The following is a 14509-nucleotide window of genomic DNA, read 5'->3' on the forward strand; positions in this document are numbered from 1 at the left end:
GCCGCCCAAAAATCTACATGGAAATCAGTTATGGAATATCCGGGAGGTGGGCAGGGGGGTTATGTGCTACGCCATCAAAGGAGGAAGCATCCAACGTTGTGGGTAACTATTTATTCATAAGCTTAGTTCATACTTTGAAACACCAAAGAGACGCAAAATAACCCACCCGCCCCCCAAGGATTGAGACAACCACCCAACTCCATTCGGCTTTCCCCAATTTTTATTTGTAGAACTCGTGTTCCTGTTCGTCCTTCTTGATAACGGTCTTGTAGGCCTTCTCGAAGTCCTTGGCCAAGACGATGTAGCGGTTCTCCCGTACAGCCAGCATTCCAGCCTAAGGTGACAGAAGGGGGTGAAAACTCAGATGACAGCCGTTTGGTGGGAGAGGGAGTGTTTCAACTGAGAAATTTACACAGGGGAGAGTTACAAGGAGAAAACAACCATCTCTCCATTGACATCCCTCTTCCTCAAAAAGGAAGCTGAGAGAGGACCACCGGCCCAATAGGGCTTTTGGGCAGGGTGAGGGGTTGAAACCCAGATCTTTTGGCTCATAACCAAGCACTCTAACCCCTGCAGTACAAGGAATGCAGAGGCTCCTAGTATGGTGTAGCCGTTTAAGTGTCAGACTAGAATCTGGGGGAGTCAGGTTCAAGTCGTGCCCTGTGACATAAAGCTCTGCAACTGCAGGGTTGCCAACTCCAATTCATATGGAGTCACTCCAAGAAGGGGCAACGCCTGACCTACACAAACTAGGAAGCAACCTTTGGTAGGAAGCTGGTCTTTTTCGGACAAAGCCCCTAAGAACAGCCACCACTGCCCCAAACCCTCTATTATAGTATCTCCTGTCTTCCTAACGGATCAGATCCTCCAGGCAAATTGACTTGGGACACAGCAAATTGTGAGCAAGGAGCCTGACACGTGGAGTCCCCAGTTCAGTCTTTGCCTTTAGCACCACCTCAGTAGCTCCCCCTTCCCTTCATTTGAAAAATTATGCTGAGGCTGTACGTGATAACCTTTGAACATTTAGAAGCTCTATGTCAGTGTTAAGTATTCATTTCTTTGTGCATTTTCACCATGTTCTTCCTCCAGGAAGGTTGGGGTGGTATAAATTTGTCACCCCTGTTCCATTTTACTCTCACAGCAACCCTGTAAGGTAGGCTAGGCTCCCAGTCTGTGGGATCACAGTGTCTGTCATGTGACAGCTGAATGTGGCCATAATGCCCCCACATCCATATAGACAAGACAAATCCTTTGCCCTTTTCTGCTGTCTCTTTCCGGAGTATATCTTCTTTTATCCAGCTCGGAAGGCTACCAAGCTGCAAAGGAGTGAACCTTATTAAGAATTACCAAAAGGGGGCCCAACACTTCTAGCCATCCATCTTCCAAGTTAGCTTTGTGTGACATCACATGGTACTAACCTCCTGGCAGATGGAGTTGATGTCAGCACCTGAGATCTTATCTGGCCGGGCGACATCTGGAAGGAGGAGTGAAGGAAAGTGGCTGGGGAGAAGAACTCACTTGGACCCACTCCGAGAAGAGGTAACGCTTGATCTACACAAACTAGGAAACAACCTTTGGTAGGAAGCTGGTCTTTTTTGGACAAAGCCCCTGAGAACAGCCACTACAGCCCATATCCTTCTCCTACAGCATTTCTTGCCTTCCTAACAGATCAGATCACCCAAGTCAACTGACTCAGAACCCCTACAGTGACAGCATCCTCCAGGAGCAAATGGGCTGGGGAGGGTTGTACAATGATGTCGAAGGCTTAGCACTCATCTGTTTTTGCAACAGTAGGCATTGGGCTGGGCAAGAAACACTGTGTGGCTCCAATGACGGGAAAAGAAAGTGACCAGGCTCTGCTGGACAGAAGGGACAAAAGAGTCCCCACTGACCAAGCTGCCCTCCTCGAATATTGCGAGACTGTTCTGAAACGAAGGATACAATCTTCCAAGTCCACCTCCTCGGACAGGTTCATCTTGCTGGTGATGGTGGAGAAGATCAATCGTTTCTGGCGCCGGTCTGGCAAAGGAAACTCGATTTTACGGTCCAGGCGGCCTGGTCGGAGCAGAGCAGGGTCAAGTGTGTCCGCTCGGTTTGTGGCCATTATCACCTGTAGCAGAACCGGAGAAGAAAAACCAGGGCCCAAGTTCAATGAACTCTTGTTCCAAGCTCCCCAGAGAAGTTCTTCCCTACCCTCTACTGGAGCTCCTGATTGAAGCACACATTAATGATTGATTCAGATGAACGATGGATGCGGGCATGTCCAGTGGAGAACTCTACCACTTGCTAGACCCTTTTACAACAGAGTGGGGCTCGTTGAGGGACAGCCAAGCAGGGCTAACAGTGAAATCCTAAGCAGAGTTACACCAGTCTAAGCCCTTTGAAATCAATGGGCTTAGACTGGAGTAACTCTGCTTTGGAGTTCCTTGTACATGTGGACAGTGCCTGGACAAGAGACCTCTTGGGACTCTTATGTACACCATGAAAAGCCTCCATGAAAAAGGTAGGATCTGAAGAAATCACGTAAAGAAAGAGAAGATGGACTATATATTGCTTCATGAATCCCTCAAGTGGCCAAATTTCCCCCCATCATTTATTTTATTTGTTTAAATTTGTATTCTGCCCTCCTCGCATTAGCAGGCTCAGGGCAGATCAAATTTATAGACATTAAAATTACAAGCACAATTTAAAACATAATAAATACAATATAAATATTTAAAAACAAACACAAGCAGCGCAAACGGCTCATTAAGTCATTTCCAACTGTACTGAAAAATAATTAAAGAGGAAGGAGACTTCTTTTTTGGAGGTGGATGTTCTAATAGGGGGCCCCCGTTCTACCCTATTTCGGTTGGCAGGGGCCCTACCCAGCATCAGCCAAACGCCTGGTGGAACAGCTCCATCTTACAGGCCCAGCGGAATGATAACAAATCCTGCCGGGCCCTGGTCTCATTAGACAGAGCGTTCCACCAGGCTGGAGCCAGGACTGAAAAGGCCCTGGCTCTGGTCGACACTAGGCGGGCCTCCTTGGGGCCAGGGATCATTAGTAGCTGTTTATCATAGACTGAAGTGTCCTCTGGGGCACATATGGGGAGAGGCGGTCCCGAAGATATGCAGGTCCCAGTCCACATAGGGCTTTATAGGTTAATACCGAAACCTTGAATTTAATTCGGTACTCTACTGGTAACCAATGCAGCTGGTGCAATACGATCACCCAGTCTGACTCTCCTCTCTCCAAATCCTATTAATTTGTCAGTCCCTAAGACATCCAGCCATCACCACGCCACTCCACTGTACTGAGAAGTATATACCCTCTAAGCCAGGGGTCCCCAACATTTGTGACCCTGCGGGCACCATTGGAACTGTGACACAGTATGGTGGGTGTAGCCAGAAAATGGCTGCCACAGCTTATCTTCAGTCACAGTGAAAATCCTTGTGCTGTGATGGCAGCTGCTGCCAAAGCAACGTTTTAAAAAGTCTGCACAGCCAATCAAATCTCCAATAGCCATTCAAAAGCCTTGCTTGTCAAAAGCCCCGCCTGGTCCCACCCACTTCCTAAAAACATCAGGAAAGGTATTGGCAGGCAGAACAGCGCCCACGGGCACCATGTTGGGGATCCCTGCTCTAAGCCAACAATTAAAGCACTTCTGGGTGATGCTTACCAGCTTGCTGGTAATGAAACTTGATTCCCAACAGGAAGTCTTAAATACCCCTCCCACTTTCCGACTGGATAAAACTCTACATACTTCCACTTCTAAATGTATCAGAAGAAGGGAGCTTTGACTCCTAAAAATCTCATACCCTGGAAACCGAGTTGGTTTTTAAGATGCTACTAGACCCGAATCCTGCTCTTCTACTGCAGACCAACATGGCTTCGCACCTGAAACTATCTTCATGCCCGCTACAGAACACTTGACGAAGCCAGAATTTTAAAATGTTCCAAAAATCCAAGGACTTAGGGTTAGGTACCTCAAGCTTCCTCTTCCAAAGACAGCAGAAACACTTTTGTTTGAGCAGAGAATACTTGCAGCTCAGATCTTAAGTTGCTGAAAGGAACCCTCTCCCTGATCCCAAGACCCATACCTTGACATTCACGTTCTGGTCAAAGCCATCCATCTGGTTGAGCAGCTCTAGCAAGATGCGCTGAACCTCCCTGTCCGCTGCAGAAAGACCGACAAAATGGGAAGGGCACGCTTATCTTTTTACAAAGTATCAAGAGCATTGTTCCAATATTTCCAGAAAAACTTTCCAATAACAGTACTCCCAATATATGAAGATAACAACAAACATGCCATTCCAGACATGGAATTAAAACAATTTTTAACCTGCACACCCCTAATTGCTTCTCTCCAACCTCTAGCCTTACCCACCTTTGCCCAAGAGGCCCCATATCCCCTTCTTGTTACCAACTCACCGCCTGTCTGTGCATCAAAGCGCTTGGTAGCAATGGCGTCAATCTCATCAATGAAGATGATGGCTGGGGCGTTTTCTTTGGCCAGGCGGAAAACGTCCCGTACCATGCGTGGCCCCTCACCCAGGTACTTCTGCACGAACTCGGATCCCACCACCCGAATGAAGGCAGCTGGACAGAAGAAAGAAGGATAAGGTTTGCTACATGAGCAAACGATGGATTATCTGCCTTGTTCACCCAAAGAGACCTAGCACTGACAGATTTCTTGCATGGGCAGATGCTGTCCTTACTCATTTCAAATAGCTTCCTCTTTAGCTTTTACTTGGCTGGAAAAAAGGAACAAGGCTATACCACACCTTTAGACAGGCTTGCAACATGTGCTTGCACGTAGAACTGCGCATATCCTAGGGATCCCCCTTGCACCTTTCTGAGGTTCATGTTGGATATCCCTTTCTGACACCCCACTCACCTGTAGTGTGATGGGCCACGGCTTTGGCCAACATGGTCTTTCCACAGCCAGGGGGTCCATACATTAGTACACCCCGTGGAGGGTCGATGCCAATCTAAAAGGAGCATAAGGTGAGGAAATAGTGAAAGAGGCTGTTTTAGGATCGTGGCCATTGGTATGAATGCAACAAAGATGCACTAAAATCTTTTGCAACACACAAGAGTTCTCTGGCGGACAACTCCACCAGCAGATGAAGACTTTTTTGTTCTGATCAGCATGCCTCCAATAACGGTTTTTTTGGCTTCCATCCTGGTTTTTAGGTTCATGCCTATTTGCATGTTTCTATTGAATTATGGATACATAATTTATTTTAAATTTTTAAAATGTTGGAATGTTTGAAGTTTGCTGCCTTGGAGACCCTATTTGGGTGGAAAGGTGGCCTAGAAATGTTTTAGAATAAAAATAAGTAAGCTCAACATTCCTTAAAGGTAAAAAGTTGGAAGAGTACTATGACCGGATCTTCAAAGCTAACCAGGCCAGACCTGATCAGCAAGGGCCTCAAAAGAAGCTACTAGGAGCTTTCTAAAGCAATACTCCACACATTAACTATTTTATGCACAGCGCAGGTAAGCATCCTGATTCTTTCTTCCGCATGGGGAACTTTACATTGGGCTTTCTGTGTATTCAACCCATGTGGATCGGATCCACTTTATTCACCGATTCTGCTTCGATTCTTTAACCGGAGTGGTGCCTAGTTTTTATTTCTGCACTAGAAAAATGCCCCATTTCTGCTGCAGGCTTTGAGGACTCATCAGTTTCCTCAGTCCATCCCCTCCTTTCCTTACTGGATCTGCTGAGGACCGGTCAATTTCCTCAGTTGATTGCTGAGGAAACTTACAAAAGGGATTTTTAATTTTTTAATGACACCAATATTGCAACCTTGCCGTATTTTTTTTTGAATTCAGGAAAAAAAAATAGATTGGGTGCTGTTCAACCACTCAGGATGCAGGAGAATAAAGGGGATGGCGAAAGGCAGGGCCAAATATCACACCAAAGAAAGCATTCTGCACTTCAAAAAAGCCCCCGGGTTGACTTCGTTGGGGAAAAAACATCAGGGGATGAGTGCAGCAACAAAAGCTGCACAAAAGCAGGGAAAGATATAGACTTTCTCTGTACGGAACACAAAAAAGTCTGAGAAACAGTTTGGAGACTGATTCAAGGTATTTTGACTGTGTGCGCAGAAGTCTGGAGAGAAATTGCTGCAGTATGGGGCCAGAAGCGATGAAAAAGCCCCGTACAGAAAAGATTTGAGATTAGAAGTTGGAATAAAATACCTGTTTGTAGAGTTCAAAATGAGTGAGGGGCAGTTCCACAGCTTCCCTGACTTCCTGCTTCTGAATATCCATCCCCCCGATATCAGCATACATCACATCTGGTTTCTGATCTGAAGAGAATTTAAAAAGAAACTGAAATGTTACCTCAATCAGAGAAGGTGTCACCCCCCAAACTGTGGCATGGAAACTTCGGGTCTGCCGGGTCTCCTTCCTCACACCCAGGAATGGGACAGACAACGAAGCCGTCCCAGCAACACAAACAGCCCCCAACACAGGTGTAATGTGCCACCCTCTTTTAAAGACACGAGCCTGGAGCCAGGCTAAACTTTCCACTAATAGAAGGCACTTCCGTCTGTGGAAGGAGGACTTTCCCGCTTCCTCGTGCAGTCCACCGATCTCTCTAAAATGCTGCACCCGGCCTTCAAGAATGACACTAGGAGCAAATTGGAGGTCTACAACAGGAAGGGGATGAGTGTGAACACTTAGTGGAAAAATTTATTCTGGATCCAAGCTGCAGAACAATCTTTTCGCCCTCCGCATGCCATAAAGAAGCAAAGCAGATGTTTCTCCTTCCTCCAACCTGAATTGCTTACCCGGTATCTGAAGCAGTGACTCACGAAAGCTCATACCCTACCACAAATTTTGTTAGCTTTATAGGTATTATCTGATCCCCGTGGCGCAGAGTGGTAAGCTGCAGTACTGCAGCCCAAGCTCTGCTCATGACCTGAATTCGATCCTGGCAGAAGCCGGGTTCAGGTAGCCAGCTCAAGGCTGACTCAGCCTTCCATCCTTCCGAGGTCGGTAAAATGAGTACCCAGATTCCTGGAGGGTAAAGTGTAAATGACTGGGGAAGGCAATGGCAAACCACTCCGTAAAAAGTCTGCCACGAAAACATAATGCGACGGCCCCCCATGGGTCAGTAATGACTCAGTGCTTGCACCTTTACCTTTTTTCCCCCTACTGGACTGTTGCTCTTTTCTACTGCTACAGACAGACCAACATGGCTACCCATCTTGATCTATCTGCTTACCTAGCCACAGCCTTTGAGCGGCACTCAGACCCTCTGGCTAATATAGGAAGATTCTCCTACCCGAAGTGAGCATCATAATGCTGCTGTCAGCCTCTGGAGGCAGCACGTCCACCAAAGCATTGCTGTGCTTGTGCAGCGCCACCGAGGCATTGGGCTTGAGCAGCTCCCGGTCGATGGTGCTTAATATCCGGACGTAATAATTGGAGCCTATGAAGAAGATGCGAAAGAAGTTAAGATAGGGCTTGAGAGAGAGAAGCCAGTTGGCTTCCTTAGGGATGCGCATCAGGGAGAGAACATACCTGTGGTGGAGCCCACAATGGCTGTGTTCTGATCCACGGCCTCCAGGAACTGACCAATGACCAGAGGGATACTCTGGATGCGTTTCACTTCCTCCTGGGCGTGCAAGAACTCTTTCTTCAGATTCTTCTGCTCGTCTTTGATGTACTCCTCTTGAACTTCCAAGAACTCCAGCTCCTGCTGCAGTTTCTATAGGGGAGACACAGCGGCATCCTTCACCCGCCACTTCTGCTTCTTATTTATTATTACTATTATTATGATGATTTATAGTCCTCTTTTCTCACTGAAATCCAAAGTGGATTACACAGTACAAGTGAAAATATAATGTAATCGACAGCTAGGACATTCACTGAACCAAGTACAATAATGAACAACAGTTAGGACATTCAATGAAAGAGATACAACCGGGCAGAAAGCCCTCCTGAATAATTCAGTTTTGCATAGTTAGCGGAAAGCCAGGAGAGTGGGAGCTTTCCTGACCTCCTCAGGCAGACCCTTCTATAGGGTGGGGGCCACCAAAGAGAAAGCACAGAGGGAGATCTAGCGCATGGAACATCAACGTTCCCTCCCCACTACATCTATAGCTGACACATTCAAAAGTCAGGGCACCTGGAAATCTCTGATCCCAAGGAACGTGGGATCTGCAAAACCCTATAGAATTTTGATTTTTTTTTTTTTGAAAAATTTTTTATTGGGTCAGAATCCGTTATTTTTACATTACATTCAATTTTCCCCAAATTTTTCATTTCTAACCCCCTCCCTTTCCCCCCCTTTTGTTGACTTCCAACAGCTTTCCCACCCTTTGTCCCTTTTCCCTTGCTTCTATTAAATTCCTCTATCTAAAACAGATATACATTCTCCATTATATTAAGCAGTACATCCTTAACTACTTTTCTTGTTATATACCCAAACTGTAAGTCTTTGTTTCCATCTTGGATAAACAATTTATCCCATTTTCCAGTTTTAAATATTTCTATATATCATTAACCTATATATCATAAACCATAAAAATCTTACATTTAAATCAAACAATTTGACTTATTCTCTATATATTACTCATTCTATCTTTTTATTGTAATTCTATATAGCTCATCACATATTCAATCAATTTGACTCTTCTGTACATTCAGTTTGGTGCATATAAGTCTTGTCAAAGAAAGAAAATATTGTTGGTTGCTCAATCCTTATATTTAAACCTTATCATTAATTATTTTCTATCAATATTCTATCTATTAACCTATATATATCTATATATATATCAATCTGTTAATCTAACTGCTTATAAATTCACATTTATCTTTTCCTCCCCCGGTAAAGTCACCCCCCTCTATTATACTTTTATTATACTTCAGTAGTTCTCAAACTGCCACAGTTTTCCTCCCACCTCCCATTTCTTCTCCAGATATTGTTTCAGCTTCTCCCAGTCTGTGTTAAACTGCCCTGAGTCCAGATTTCTCAGTTTTCTTGTCATCTTGTCCATTTCTGCCATGTACAGCAATTTGTAGATCCAATCTTCAATAGTTGGCACTTCTTGTACTTTCCATTTTTGCGCATACAAAAGTCTGGCTGCTGCTGTCATATAAAATATCAACGTCCTATGATGGGCTGGAATTCCCTCCATTCCCAAGTTTAGTAGCAGGAGTTCTGGGTTCTTATTTATTTGAAACTGTAAAATTTCACTCATTTCTCTTATTATTTCCCCCCAGTACTGCCTAGCTACCTCACATGACCACCACATATGATAGAGGGAGCCCTCATGCTTCTTACATTTCCAGCATTTATTAGAAGTGTTCGAATTCCCTAGCGCAATCTTCTTTGGTGTCATGTACCAACGATATATCATTTTGTAAATGTTCTCTTTAATATTAGTACATGTCGTTGTCTTCATTGTAGTTTTCCACAAGTATTCCCATGCCTCCATTGTTATTTCTTTATTAAAATTTATAGCCCATTTCACCATCTGTGTTTTAACTGTCTCGTCCTCGGTATACCATTTCAACAGTACTTGGTATACCTTGGATATTCTTTTTTTGTCTTCTTTAAGAAGGGTCTGCTCTAGTTCCGAGTTCTCTGTTCGTATGCCCCCCTTTACAGAGTCCGAATTGTATATGTCTCTAATCTGTCTATACTGGAACCAGTCATAATTAGGTGATAGTTCCTCTTGCGTCTTTATTCTAAGTTTAGATACTTCAGTTTTAGTTATTTCTTTGTACGTTAAACATTGTTGTTCGTTATCAACAGCTCTCGGATCTATCACCTCATATGGAACCACCCACAAGGGGGTTCCTTCTTGTAGGTAAATTCTATACTTCTTCCAGATTGTATATAAACTTCTCCGTATAAAATGGTGCAGGAACATCGAGTTGACCTTTACTTTGTCATGCCATAGGTATGCGTGCCATCCAAAAAAAATTTTATATCCCTCTAGGGCTAATAGTTTCTTGTTCTTTAATGTCATCCACTCTTTCAACCAAACTAGGCAGATTGCATCATGATAAAGTCTCAGGTTGGGCAGTTGCATTCCGCCTCTTTCCCTTACATCTTGTAAAACTTTTACTTTCACTCGAGGCTTCTTGCCTGCCCAAACAAAATCTAATATTTTCCTCTGCCATTTTTCAAATTGTTTAGAGTCTCTGATGATTGGTATTGTCTGTAGCAAAAACATTACTCTTGGTAACACATTCATCTTAACTGCTGCAATCCTGCCCAACCATGACAGGTTCAAACTATTCCATTTGATCAAGTCTCTCTCTATCTGAGTCCATAGTTTTTCATAGTTGTTTTTGAATAAGTCTATATTCTTTGCAGTCAGTTCAACTCCCAAATTTTGATTTTTTTTTTAATTTGTAAGTTTCAGTGGCTGCCCCATATCTCTGGAGCAGCCTCCTGGAGGGAGGGGGGCCCTGTCTTCCTGGCTCAAAGCTGCAGCACAAAGATGTTCTGAAGATGGGGAGGGGGTGGAATTCAAACCTGGGCAGGAAAGGAAATACCTGCTGTAGGTGGTAAGGTTTTAGACTGGCTTTGAAGTTTTTGCATCAGTTGTTTGTAAAGTTTGTTTTGTAAAATTGTTTTTAAATAGCTGTTTCCTACCTTGGGCACTGTGCATATGAGTATTTTACAGAAATAAAAACCTTCAGCAAAACCTTCAGAGACCAGAAAAGACCTCTGTGCTTGCTTTTAGTGACCTTCCTTGACACTTCCATCCATCTACCCTTCCCATGCAGCCGCAAAGTGCCTCTCTGCACAGTGGCCCGTTCTTAAGAAAAGGCATTTCAGATCACAGAATTTGGAGCGCCATTTTGGTTGTGTTCCTACATTTTAGAACCACTCCTAAATTGCAACATCCTACAACTTTAACAAAAGAGAGAGCGGGCCTGCACAATCTGCCCGAGACCTAAGTTTTCTTCAAGGTGACCCCTCAAGGCACAGGGAAAGGGGTTGCTGGACTCTACGTGGAACAGGCCAGAAACACAATTACATTTTGATGTGTTCTTCAAATTCCCCAGCAAGAAGGGTCAAATACTGCTGCGCCAATGAACTTGTGATCAACCAACCAGTGGGTATCTTTTTTATTTTGTTTACAATGCCATGAGGGGCTCGCCTGGAAGCTCCCAGAAAGTATCAGATAACGACTGAAAGTCCGAAATAGCTGATCCTTCCTCCATCACCCAAGGCTGTACAAGATAACCGGAGAAACTCACCTTGTATCGACTATAGAGATCCTCCACATCCTCAGCCTCTGGAACCAAGAAGGAGAGGCCAGTCTGTGGCCTGGAAATGTTCAGAGCAGGAATTTCATCCTAGGATCAAGAAAGGAGACCTCAGAGATCAATGGAAAGCTCTGGCATGCGTGTTTGGCTAGGGAGACTTTCAAGGCTAGCAACTGCATTTCGCTGCTAAAAAAATCAAAAGCAGGAGAACTAACTCCAAGTCAGCAACACAAAGGCACTGGAGGGGCACAGGAATTCTTGCAAACTTGCAAGGCCACCAATGAGGAGAGCGGGTGACAGGGGAAAAGCATGCATGTGTACTGTACATGCCAGTGTTCTGTAGCAGTTAGACAAATTAGGATCTGGCAGCCTTGAGTTCAAATCCTGGCTCTGACATTCTGACATGAAGCTCTCAGCCTTACATATCTCACAGGGCTGTCATAAAGATAAAATTCAAGAAGAGACAACCAGGGGAAAAGGTGGGGTAAAAATGCACTACACAGATAACTCTTAAGTTTAACATGCAGTCTGCAAGTCTTAGTTTCAGTTCCTGGAAACCTGATCCTTGTGTTTACTTGGAAGCTGTCACACCAGTTTTAATGGGACTTGCTCCTAAACTAAGTGGTGTATTGAAATTACAAAATAATAGTCTTGATAAGGAAATAGACCCTGAAATTCAAAATACACAAGCTCCAAAGGGTTTTCAGTGTTCGTTGGCTGCTACAAAAAGAGTCAGTGTCTTTGAGGAAGCTGATCAGTGTGTTTACCTACTTGCAGCATGTCTCTGAGGTCTTAGGCAGCCTCTCACATCACCAAATCCGTGATCCTTTTATCTGGCGATGTCAGGAATTGAATCTGGGACCTCAGGCTTTACTACTGAATCACAACCCTTAACACTGAAGAGTCCTGCAGCACCACATTTATTGATGTCTCACCTTTCTCTGCACTGAGGAGCCAAAGCAGTTTACATTGTTCTCCTCTCCTCCATTTTAGCCTCACATCAACCCTGCAAGGTAGGTTAGGCTGAGAGTGTGTGACTGGCCCAAGATCACCCAACAAGCTTCCATGGCAGAACGCAGAATCGATCCTAGTCTGACACGCCATCCACTCCATCACTCTGGATCTTAAAGGCTAAAGCAGAATTGTCTATGCTGATATTAACTATCTGTAGGCCAGAGCTTGCTTCTTCTGTTGCTGGACATGGAGCCTCACTACACAGCCTTTTTATTATGGAGATATGGGAAAATAAAAGAAGCACTGGGGCCAAGGCACCTTTGTTGTTAAATCCAAATGTTAACATATCTGCTGACTGACTGACAGACACATCCTTAAGCGTCTGCTTACGGACTGACTGCCAGCATTGTTTTTAGACCATACTTGTAATCTGCCTTAGCTCCTAGTGAGAGAGTGGGGCTAGAAATGAAAGTAATAACAACAGTAGTAAACCCAGGAGCCGTAGCAAATGGATCAAGCCTTATAGGAGCGTAAAGTACGTTTGCCAACTCTGGGTTGAGAAATTCCTAGATATTTTGGAAGTGAAGCCTAGGGGAGGGCATAGTTTGGGGAGGGCAAGACCTCGGTAGAATATAATCCCATAGACATCACCCTCCAAAGCAGCCATTTCCTCCAGAGGAACTGATCTCTGTGGCCTGGAGATCGGTTGCAAATCCGGGAGATCTCCAGGCTACATCTGGAGGTTGGCAACCATATGCACAAGGCTCCCTTTATTTTTTTAAAAAATAGTATTCAAGAATTTAACCCTTTTGGAGGACCCGCTGAAATCAGCGAAGGAAAGCTAGACGTCGCTCACGATCCCCTGGCCGAGTGTCAGCTCGCCATCGGTTGGTGAGTGAGCCGGTGACTCGGCATCTCCCGCTCCCCTCCAACTCACTCTCCCTTCCTCAGCGGGGGAGGCAAGGGGAGACCCGGGAACCCCACCCACACCACGGCGCCTCCGACCCAGCACGCCCCCATCGAGGCATCACCTGCGCTTTCTCCACCAGGATGCCGATCTCCTCCATTTCTGGCCCTTCCTGCAACTCCAGGCCAGGCGGCCACCTACCGCTTCCGGGAGCGGCTTCCGGAAACTGGCCAAGAGGCTGATAGGAGTTGTAGTTTTCAGAAAGGTAAGGCGACTTAGTCCGGCGGTAGGGGCGGCTGCTTCAGGAAACGGGCCAAGAGTCTGATGGGAGTTGTAGTCCTTAGACAAGGAAAGGGCCAGGAAGGGGCTCTGGGAGTCCTACTCCAGAGATAGGGAGGTCTGCAGTATCTGACAAACTGGGCGTGAATAATAATGTTCGTCTTTCAGATGCAATCGTACTCCTGTTTTATACCTTGCTATTTTTGCAACATCTGGAATTATAGTCTTACACCCTCGCAGTCCATGCTGGAGCCTTATTTTACCATTTCCTTCCATCTGCGCTTGCAACCCACCCATGATTGAATCTTCAGCTGTGGTGATGCTGTTTTTGTTTCGTAACGTCTAGCATGAAGAAGAGTCCTGGAGAAGCTTTGTACGCTGTTACGCATCACTCCACTGGCTCTAATAAAATGTACGATGTGTGCCTGTCAATCATTCTCAATTGGATCTGCTGGACCTCACAGAAAACCCAGTATAAGTAATATCCACCCCGCTCCCCATCCATTGACTGCAAATCCTATTTCTCAGGTGGGATTGCCAACCCCCAGGTGAGGCCAGAAGATTTCCTGGAATTACAACTGATCTCCAGACTACAGAGATCAGATCAGATGCCCTGCGCAGGCGGGGGCGAGGGGATCAAGATTCTGAGCTCACTCCCCTCCCTAAACCCCGGCCTTCCAGTACCTATCCCGAAATCTCCATGAATCTCCCTACCCAAAGTTGGCAACCCTATTTTCTTCCATTCAGCCCCCTGTAAAATGGAACCCCCTGCTCCAGAACCGGAAGTTGGGGGGCGCATCCCGCCAACGCTTCCCTCCTTTTTTCTCTCTCCTTAGGCCACCCATAGATGCCTCCGAAAGTAGACACAATCTACTCCCCGCCTCTTCCATCGGATTGACAGGCCACCTCGCCAACCAAAGGGCCAGCTTCCTAGCTCCTTAGCTTTCCAAGGAGATTGACGGGCAACTTCGCCAACCAACGGGCAGAATTGTCCTTAATGGACCGAAGTCCCCACCAGTCCCCCATCGCCGATTTCTTCTTCGCCTCCGGCGAGGTTAGGCCATTGTCCCCAGCCGCCCCCCTCCTTCTATTGTCCCTTGATCGACAAGCGGGCAAACCAATAATTTCTCTCACTTCTG

General features: G+C 45.5%; 1 protein-coding gene across 1 annotated transcript; it reads right to left on the minus strand.

Moving 5' to 3' along the window:
• Positions 1-96: 96 nt before the first annotated feature.
• PSMC4 (proteasome 26S subunit, ATPase 4) lies at positions 97-13318 on the minus strand. Its single transcript, XM_054999268.1, has 11 exons — positions 13216-13318; positions 11222-11320; positions 7523-7709; positions 7284-7430; positions 6194-6303; positions 4881-4974; positions 4415-4582; positions 4084-4160; positions 1942-2110; positions 1419-1474; positions 97-334 (listed from the first exon to the last, which is right to left on the minus strand). Exons 1-11 carry the CDS (start codon positions 13249-13251, stop codon positions 221-223), a joined length of 1257 nt encoding a protein of 418 aa, XP_054855243.1. The 5' UTR covers positions 13252-13318; the 3' UTR covers positions 97-220.
• Positions 13319-14509: the final 1191 nt, after the last annotated feature.

The sequence above is a fragment of the Eublepharis macularius genome, chromosome 15 (assembly GCF_028583425.1).
Source record: "Eublepharis macularius isolate TG4126 chromosome 15, MPM_Emac_v1.0, whole genome shotgun sequence".
Taxonomy (NCBI): Eukaryota; Metazoa; Chordata; class Lepidosauria; order Squamata; family Eublepharidae; genus Eublepharis; species Eublepharis macularius.